The sequence below is a fragment of the Gobio gobio genome (assembly GCF_949357685.1).
Source record: "Gobio gobio genome assembly, chromosome: 15".
NCBI classification, from domain to species: domain Eukaryota; kingdom Metazoa; phylum Chordata; class Actinopteri; order Cypriniformes; family Gobionidae; genus Gobio; species Gobio gobio.
Window position 1 is genome coordinate 27,876,535 of NC_137108.1, and position 10,398 is coordinate 27,886,932.

General features: G+C 38.5%; 1 protein-coding gene across 1 annotated transcript; it reads left to right on the plus strand.

The window, feature by feature from the left end:
* Nucleotides 1-1,811: 1,811 nt before the first annotated feature.
* Nucleotides 1,812-10,391, plus strand: smg9 (SMG9 nonsense mediated mRNA decay factor). Its single transcript, XM_079837220.1, has 14 exons — nt 1,812-1,928; nt 2,184-2,336; nt 2,556-2,636; nt 2,759-2,987; nt 4,682-4,779; nt 4,890-5,002; nt 5,110-5,221; nt 5,307-5,402; nt 5,514-5,599; nt 6,867-6,973; nt 7,134-7,241; nt 8,140-8,265; nt 9,492-9,633; nt 9,823-10,391. The coding sequence occupies exons 2-14, from the start codon at nt 2,193-2,195 to the stop codon at nt 9,899-9,901; spliced, it is 1,521 nt and encodes a 506-aa protein (XP_079693346.1). The 5' UTR covers nt 1,812-1,928; nt 2,184-2,192; the 3' UTR covers nt 9,902-10,391.
* The last annotated feature ends 7 nt before the right edge of the window (nt 10,392-10,398 follow it).

Consider the following 10,398-nt stretch of genomic DNA (forward strand, 5'->3'; position numbering starts at 1 on the left):
CCACCGTAGGAATTAAAACGAAATCGGAATTGAGAGGAACAGAAACTAAAATTCACTGGATGGTCATATACCTTTTCACCACTAGATGGGGAAAATATCACACAGTGTAGCTTTAAATCAATAATATTGTATACATAGATAATCCTTTTATTTATTTATTTTAATGTATTGTAAACCCATTTCCTTTTAGTTGTGTTATATTTTTGGATGTCTTACAGTTGTACATGTTTTATGTGTGTCTTTAATGCCTAATAAAAAAATTTAATAAAAAAACGAAATATGGGTTGTCATCTTTATCTCTGTAAAAAAACAGAGGCCATTAAATCTTGAAAATGCGAGTTTGAATCATGAATGTGTCAAAAAAAAAATTTACAATCTCAAAAAATAGAGTACAAAATTGTACCTTTTAAGGTACAAGTGGCCATCACTGGGGTTGTACCTCTAAATCAGGGGTAGGCAAGTTTGGTCCGGCACAGTTTAGCTCCAATCCCACTAAGCACCACAGTATAAAACTCTAAAACTTTCAACTCCCAGCATGCATTGCAGCATTAAGTATGTCACCATTGTTGAGATTCATATGCTGATTCTTGATATCTGTGTGCGTCTAAACTTTCTCCCCTCCCTAGAATGTATTTAAAAATCCAAATTTAGAATGTCTGATTATTTATTAACATTTTTAATCAGTGATGAGTTTAGTCAAACATTTTTCTTCATGATAATTTTTGTTTTCTTCTTTTGCTTTCTTTTGATTGAACAGATTAAGTTTTGCTAGCACTGTAACAGAAAACAAAAAAACTTACATAAAAAGCCAAGAGTCAAACTGCCCAACAAAAGGAAACACTGATCAACATAATGGCGACCACATATTTTCAATAAAACATAAACATCTAAACCTTGGTTAGTTCTCAATAAGAGCTTCTATAGATGTCTTTCAGGGTGGGACCCTTGTCAAAAAATCCAATAAGAAACCTGTACAGGATTCCATTTAGAATTTATATCATATTTTTGTCCTATAAGATTCTTATTTGATTCCTATAGGATTCTGTGGGAATTGTCTTATAAGACAATACATACATATCCTGTAGGATAATTTCTACAGGATTTTAATGGGAACCAAGTGTGTCTCTCTCTCTCTCTCTCTCTCTCTCTCTCTCTCTCACACACACACACACACACACACACACACACACACACACACACACACACACACACACACACACACACACACACACACACACACACACACACACACACACACACACACACACACACACACACACACACACACACACACACACACACACACACACACACAGTTACTCTAGTACAAAGTGAAATTCCATTAAATAAAAAAACTATGTCCAATAAGATTCTAAGAATCCAATAAAATCCTACAGGATAAACTGAAATTCCAATAGGATTTTTTTGACAAGGGGAGCCAAACTCAGCAGGACAGCGACTCACTAGAACCGAACTTGCCTTCCCCTGCTCTAAGTAGAGGAAAACAATGGTATAATTGCACTTTAAGGACCAATTAAAAGTTATACGTTTTTTTGCCCAAGGAACAAAATTTGACCTCTACTGTACCTTTTTTCTGAGAGTGTATGCTTGACAGTCTAAGAGAGCTTTGCTATATAGATAAATAAATGAATACATAAAAATAAAATGTAATAAAATAATAAAATTTTATATAATTATGTTAGATTTATATAATACAATTATATTTATATAATTTGACGGCTCATTTATGAACCAAATGATCGGAACCAAAAGCCAACATTGCGTTTCCTCATCGGCCTATTTTCAGGGTCGTACCGTTTTTTTCCGCACAACAGTCTGGTACCTGTGGACGCTGACATCTTCAATTTAAATACTACAATATTATAGAAATTATAGAAATTAGCTATTTTGCCACGTAGTTGCATCATGTAAGTCGACATTACTAATTAAACTAAGATTGCTTAGTCATTCATTAGTAAGTGATGGATGTCAACAGTCCGAATATGTGCGCTATTAGTCGTTAATATGTTTTGATATGTAATGTTCCTGCCGTAATAAACACTGTAAACGTTAGAATGGCAAATACTCGCCATAATTTTGAACATTAAGAAACTGCTCTCCAATCTTTGCAAGAATAGTCTTAATAGTAAAACGTCCAGCACTCAACAGTAGTATCTATCTAGCAAGCAAGCATGTCGGAGTCCGGTCACAGTCAGCCCGGTATGTACGGACAGGGAAGGAGGAGGAGGCGACGGCGAGACCGAGACCCAGGACCGCCTGGTCAAAACCTCTCCGGCCCCAGTCGTGATCGAGACTATGTTCCCCGTGAGCGCAGGGTGAGATTGTGTGTCATAACATGAGCTGCCTATCTAAACATCATTTTTGAATGACGAGCTAAACATAAAAAATATTATAAATGTATAATTCATGTTATAAATGTGGAATGTAATAATGCACATTTTTTACATATTTTATTTACTCTTTATTTGAATCGGTTTTTTAATTTGATTTAAATACTTGTTAAATAATTGTATGATATTATCACATATTCACAGGATGGGAGTGAGGAACCTTCAGGACCTCTTCTACAGAAGACCCCCATTATTCTTGCTAAACCTCCTGGAGAGCGAATAAGTGTATAAATATAATTTATGTTGATCCTACACAAGCAAACAATTCAAGTGAATAGTTTATTCGTGCTTAGGTGTGTTTTGTATAGACCTACTGATCTGTAATATTTGTCTTGGTTCGGTTTCAGTCCAAACCAAGTGCTCCAGCGAGTGGAGCCCCGTCTTTGGAAAAGCCGATCATGCTCATTAAGACCAGAGATGAAGGGGGGAAACCTGGGAACACTCCTGACGTTCCTCCTTCAGCCTCAGGGGCAGGAACTGTCAAACTAGAGAGGGAAGGTCAGCGGCCAACTCAACCCGTGTATCAGATCCAGAACAGAGGCATGGGCTCAGCTGCGTCCGGTGGAGCTGTGGATCGTCAGTAATTTTCTCACGTTTTGCTCCTTAAGGCCCCGATTTACTCACGCGAAGTTGTTTTTCGTTCAACTAAAAAGAAGTTTAAAATATGTGAGCAGCGGTATAATGTTAGTGAACATCCTGATGCCACCGGCACTAGATTTAAATGAATATTTTTGTATGTACAGCACACTTTCCTTTTCATAACAAAATAAGCACACACCAAAAATGACAGCGATGAGAACTGTATTTAGGAAGGCATCTGATCATAGCAATATGGATGTTTGCAAAAGCTCTGCAATTCAGCACTCCAGTAAACTCAGGTCACGTTTATCTATATACCACTTTATATAATAGATTGCTTAATATCAGCTTTACAGTATTAAACTTAAAAAATCAGTCTCTTTCAATTAGAATAACAACTTCAATTTCTACTATAAAACGACTCTCAGTGTGTTCCTGTTCTTACTCGCGACGTCCGACTTTGACAGACTGAACAGAAGAAATTAACTAGAGAAGATTTCCAAGTCAAAGAAAGTAGAGCCACACCATAATATTACGTAATAGCAGACCAATGGTGTTTACCAGAAAGTTCCGGAAGTTTTGGCCGGATTTTGTTTGAAATATCGTCACATCAGTTCCAGTTCGTTCTTCGATTTCGCTTTAAGTATATCGGGGCCTTAAAAGTCACAACAAAATTGATGATTCTTCTTCTTTTTTTATGTTTTTTTATTGGATTTTTATTATTTATTTAGTTAAACATAGCAAAACCAGACAGTATATATAAAATTACACACTCATTCACACATCATCCACAGAATAACATAACGACAATGACACAGAAGGGGTGGAAGGAAAACAAATTGTGGACCTGGCTTTTTGAAAGTGACATAAATATCAACTTTTAGTGTTTCTTCTTGATCTCCATTGTGAGTTTTGAAGTTGTTCATTATTACAATTATGCATTTTCAAGAACTTGCCCAACATAAACGGCTGAATTTACAAATGTAACCTGATTATATTCCAAAATTATCAGAAGGCATTTTACATTGCAGGCTCAATCATTTGAACATCAGTCGCCATCTCTGGTTGGTAATATTTTAGATCAGACAATACAGGTTATGCAATATATATCCTGTGTATCCGTGAAGAAAATAAACGTCACTCTTTTTCAAAGAGAATCTAATTTTCTCTAGCTTCAAATGCTTCAATACATCCCTTTTCAGATTTAAGTGTGTATGTGCAACTTTTTTTTAATAATAATAATAATCTTCATGCTAGTAGACTGACAAATGAAATATACTATGCACTGGTTTTGGCTATATTAGACTCTACAATTCCTAAAACTGCCATCAAGGCATCAGTAGACCTTTGCATTATTGAAAATATCAGAAAAACCCTGTTCCAGTAGATTGATAGCTTTGGGTAACTTATTTTTTTAATGGAATATTGCAGTATTTATTATAAATTGTTTATCTTTACACATCTTTATTAAATTTGTTCGGCACAAGTGCGGGGCAACCTGTCACTCGCATGAGATCAGATAAATAATCATAAATACTGCAATATTTCATAATTCATATTGTTCTTTGTAACAACAGTGGTGGTTTCCATGCAAATATTTACACTTGTAAGCTCTAAACAGTTATGCGTTATAGTTTTTTTGATTATTTCTGCGATACCCTAATCATCATCTTTCACCAAATAATTTTCAGCTGTGATTGGCCAGACTAAGCTCCTCCCCCCTGAGAAAATGAAGCACAGCATTAAGCTGGTGGATGACCAAATGAATTGGTGTGACAGCGCTATGGAGGCAAGGGCATGTTTATTCTGTTAATAAATTAATAGTGTTGTGTTCTTTTGCACTATGTAAGTGCGTAATAGTCAGGTGAATATATGCTGAATGTTTATTGTGTATCTCAGTATCTGCGAGACCAGACGGATATGTTAGTAGTGGGAGTTATTGGACTACAAGGCACAGGCAAGTCCACAATCATGTCTCTCCTGTCTGCAAACAGCCCTGAGGAGGACCAGAGGTTAGTCCTTCATCAGCATCATGATTCTGTATTTGTTTCCAATTTATTTATTCCTTTTATCCACTTCACTGTTATTGCGTTTCACCCATTGATTCTCTGTTAAACAGGGCATATGTATTCAGAGCTCAGACGCAGGAGATCAAGGAGAGAGCTGGGAACCAGAGCAGTGGAATCGATTTCTACATCACTCAGGAGAGGGTCATCTTTCTGGACACGCAGGTCAGACTGTAGAGTCACTCAGAACAGTGCTGTTTTCAGAATGCAGGCAGCGACTTGATAAAATAATGCTTATTGTCATCTTCAGCCAATTTTGAGCCCTTCTATTTTGGATCATCTCATTAACAATGACCGCAAGCTTCCGCCCGAATATAACCTCCCACATACGTATGTGGAGATGCAGGTGAGTTGTTGAAGAACACTATATGTCATGTAGCATTTTACAAATAATTTGTACAATTTTTTGTAAAAATGTAATAATTTTTCTTTTTCCATTTCCACATGTTTGGTTTAGTCTCTGCAGATCACTGCCTTCCTCTTCACAGTATGTCATGTTGTGATTGTGATTCAGGACTGGTTCACTGATATCAACTTATATAGGTATGCTAATAACTTCATTCCAAGTATGCTTTAATTATAATGACAGGGAAATAATTTAGCATGAAATTTGAACAATTTATTTCATTACTACACCGATCAGGCATAACATTATGACAGATGAAGTGAATAACACTGATTATCTCTTCATCACGGCACCTGTTAGTGCGTGGGATATATTAGGCAGCAAGTGAACATGTTGTCCTCAAAGTTTATGTGTTAGCTTAGGGGTGGAGCTTAACCTGTTTAATGGGTGGAGAGATATGGGTAGGGCTAGGGTGTGATTAGTGGATGCAGCTCCACCCATCATGCCCACAGTAGGTCAAGATAGGCTAATTGCAAAGGCTGGCCCGTGTGGTCCGATCTAACAGACGAGCTACTGTAGCTCAAATTGCTCAAGAAGTTAATGCTGGTTCTGATAGAAAGGTGTCAAAAAATTGTTGCGATGGGGCTCCGTAGCTGCAGACCAGTCAGGGTGCCCATGCTGACCCCTGTCCACCGCAAAATGCGCCAACAGTGGGCTCATGAGCAATGGAAGAAGGTGGCCTGGTCTGATGAATCACGTTTTATTTTACATCACATGGATGGCCGGGTACGTGTGCATCATTTTTCTGTGGAACACATGGCACCAGGATGCACTATGGGAAGAAGGCAAGCCGATGGAGGCAGTGTGATGCTTTGGGCAATGTTCTGCTGGGAAACCTTGGGTCCTGCCATCCATGTGGATGTTACTTTGACAGTGGTAAGCATTGTTGCAGTACACCCTTTAATGGAAACGGTATTCCCTGGTGGCTGTGGCTTCTTTCAGCAGGATTATGCGCCCTGCCACAAAGTTAAAATTGTTTCAGGAATGGTTTGAGGAGCACAACAACATGGGCCTCCTAATTCCCCAGATCACAATCCAATCAAGCATCAAGTCCGATCCATGGAGGTCCCACCTCACAACTTACAGGACTTATAGGATATGCTGCTAACATCTTGGTGCCAGATACCACAGCACACCTTCAGGGCTCTAGTTGAGTCCATGCCTTGACGGGTCAAGGCTGTTTTGGCAGCAAAAGGGGGACCAGCACAATATTAGGTTATAATGTTATGCCTGATTGCTATATATATATATATATATATATATCATTTACACTTTATCTTCAATTGTCATAGTTAGTAATAAATAGACAATAAATTATCTTAGGGACTGCAGACATTCACAATTCCAGTATATGAAACTTGAGACTCTGTGTTGCATAAAACTAACAGCTGTGTCCGTAACCAGGTTTTTGCAGACTGCTGAGATGCTGAAACCCTCGACTCCATCTGCCAGTCATGACAGCACCGGCTCCTCGGGGGCAGATGATGGCTCTGAGTATTACCCCCACATAGGTAAGAAAACTATTAATGTTCTTTTATTCTTTCTGAATCATTTACTGGGCTATAATAAATTGTACTTTGACGTTCATAACGTGTGAAGCTGCTGGCAAATGCCCACAGATTTTATTGTGTGTAAGGGTTTAACGCATGTCTTTTCTTTCTATTTTCATAGTTTTCTTGCAGAACAAAGCGAGAAGGGAGGAGTTCTGTCCACGAAACCTGAAGAAGGTGCATATGACAGTTGACAAGCTTATGGCTCATTCCCACCTGAAATATAAAGGTCAGTCCTCTTTACGTGACAGTAAACACATTCATTAAAGAGTAACTTCAGTGATTTAGCATTAAGCTTTGTATCAGTAGAAACCCCGTAATATATTTGAATTATGGTACTTTCCCCCCCTCATGTCCCCCTGAGACGAGAGAATTATGCATTTTATTTCTGGAAAAAATCCTCAGATGACGCAAATATCGTCATTTTGCGTCATCTGAGGATTTTTTGGCCAGAGACTAAAAACTACAGCCAGTAGAGGGAGCTGTTCCGCATGTTTTCAACCCGCCCACAGGGGAGAGATCACACGCACAGAATGTAAATTTGCGCGGCTCGGCCTCGGGCATTCATAACGAAGCGGTGCGGAGCAAAGTGAGTGTTTCAACTTTTCATTGAATTCTTATGAAAGTTTAGCTTCCATATGCGATCAGAAAACGCGCCAGGCTGGAAACGCGCTGAGAATGACAGCCGCGCTTAACGTTACCTCAGCTCTGCTCAGCTCTTACTTCCCTCTCGTGCTCCTGCTGCGTTTGTCCTGTGACTTTCGTTCGGCTCACTCACACTTTATTGAAAATACACGTTCAGTTTTTAATTGTAGCGTTTATTCTCTAACTGAACGAAATTATTGTATTATTATGAAGATTAAAACAACGCTGGGGGTGGTGTAGGGAGCGAAACAAGTGCATTCTGGGAGTTGTTGTCTTTCATCCACGATGGACAAAAATAAATTTTCTGTCTTTTCTCAGTCTAGAAGGCACCAAATTCAAAAATAATTTCACATTTCTACTACATAAATGACACAGTTTAAATACACATTCATCTTCCCAGTGCTGGAGTGCCCCTTTAACGCCATGTGATTTGTGATTTGGCGTTTGGCTGATTGACTTTGTTTTTTTGCTTCCTGTTGAAGGCACATTATCCATGCTGGATTGTAACATATTCCCAGGACTGAATCGAGACTACTTGGAGACAGAAGTCAATCTTTTCCTCTTACCTATGATGGAGAATGATGGGGAAGATGCGTTGACAAGAGCAGGTTAGAATTGTTGTTTAGCTAAATGTTCAGGATTGTAGCATCATTTCAAGGAACAAGCCCAAAGAAATAATCTTGTGTGTCATAACCAAAAATGTTCCTGGAGGTCATGAGTAATTTTTCTGTTATTTTGTTAATTTTTCTTTTTAGTGAAATACAATTTTACTGATAAATACTGCTGTTCTGCTATGTCTTTAATAACATGTTTTATTACTTATAAGGGGCTTTTGCACCATGTGAACGTTTTCATAACTATAGACCCTTTTTCACAGACTGTGATGGCGCGTTTTAACAGTCATCAATAAATCTTGCAAAGTTTTTTGTATTTTCACTTTGTATTATATTACTTTTCCAACAAGTTACCGCTGCGGTGAGAGTCTATGGGAGTGATGGTAAAAAAATAACATCTTTCTCTCTTTTGACTGCCATTATCACTCTCACTCTATTTTTTCCCTCTTTTTGAAAGTTATGAAATCACTATTGTGGAGTTTTTCTTTTGCTATTTGAGCAAATGGGGACACAAAAAATATATTTAATGTATACTCTCATTCATCGCTATAAAAGTTAACCCAACTAATGACGACTTCCGCTTCTGAGAAACCTGGAGCATGTCCGCTCTGCAGGAACAGGTAACAATTTTAGTAATAGAAACGTCTTTTGGGGCGAATAAATGAGCTTCTACTTCAGAGTAGGTTCTATCCCAGCACAACAGGAACTACCAGTGAGGTAAGTGTACATTGATTAGCTGAACGTATGCCATACGAAACACCGGTACCTGCCATTTTTAAAAAGTAGTGTAAACGCACAGTTTCAGTTACTTGTACTTACTCCACGAACATGCAAAACAGTGATGGATGGACCGGCGCCGAAGTCCAGGCACTTTTCAGCCGCTACGGAATTCTTGGCATTGTTGAATGCCGGCTTTCGTCACATCAGAGTTCCTCTGACGGTGCAAATACAACCAGGAAAATGGCCCTCGGGGAACTTGTAGATCTTGGGGGACCGTCCTGGTGGCTAGTTCCTTTAACTAACCGAAAAGTGCGAAAGCCCCTATATATAGCTCATGCAAGTAGGCCTTTAAAATGTCACAACAGATTTTTATATCTTTTTCATGAACACTATGGATAGATATTTTCATTTATAGCAAGCGTGCTTTTCCATGATTCCCTATTGTCCTTGATGAACCTACTAACTTCAGTTGCATTTGGTCTGTATATTTTGTGCACCAGGTTCAGGCCCCCCTCTTTTCTCTCTGCTGCCTGGTTACAGAGGTCATCCCAGCTTTTCTTCACTGGTTTCTAAATTCCGCAGTCAGATCCTGGCTATGTCCCGCAGTCAGCTCTCACACACAATCCTCACTGAGAAAAACTGGTAAAGCACGTCGGAGGCATAATGCTTTTGTTCTTCCTTTTGGAACTGTATTCTTTGTTTAAATGTACATTTGGCATAATTTTGAATGAAATATTTCAATTAAGAAGAGATCAAACAATATTATTTCCATTTACGCATGTACATTTGATGTCATATTAAGAAGATGGACGGCTGTATGTGTTTTTACAGGTTTCACTATGCAGCTAGAATTTGGGATGGTGTTAAGAAGTCATCTGCACTCTCTGAGTATAGCCGGCTGCTGTCATAGTCATGATGGTGTCACGAAACCTGTGGGTTCATTGTTAAAGAGGACTGGGCCTCTTCTCGGATGGTTTCAGACAGGAGGCAGTTCTCGGAGAGAAGATTGGGCCACTGAAGTGCAGTAGCGCTGGAGGAGATCTAACCAGCTGCTTCTGTGAGGGCTGTATCACAACGGTGGAGTGCTCTGCAGTGTGGGAGGAGTTGTATTCTGAGTTCTTTTATGAAAATTAGCAGGTGCCTGACAAAGTCATGTGCTAAACTCAGTGTTATTGCAAGAGATGACGTGCAAAGATTCAGTGGTTAACATTTTTCTTTATATGGTAAAAATGTGAAGAGGCCTGTGATTTTTGTATTTTATTCAGCTGATGTAAATAAAACGGTATGATACAGCACACGTTGCTTTTGTTTGAACAAAAACTTAGATGCAATCGCAGTATGATTGTTCTATATAAATGTTTCATGAGATTAAAAATAAAAATGTTATTTGTTTCATCTTTGATTTCT

Bases quoted from the DNA above. Each gene is read 5' to 3' on its own strand.
- smg9 (XM_079837220.1), top strand. From the start codon at position 2,193: ATGTCGGAGTCCGGTCACAGTCAGCCCGGTATGTACGGACAGGGAAGG. The intron at 2,988-4,681 runs GTCAGTAATTTT...AATAATTTTCAG, and splicing joins GTCCGGTGGAGCTGTGGATC to CTGTGATTGGCCAGACTAAG. The intron at 4,780-4,889 runs GCAAGGGCATGT...TGTGTATCTCAG, and splicing joins GGTGTGACAGCGCTATGGAG to TATCTGCGAGACCAGACGGA.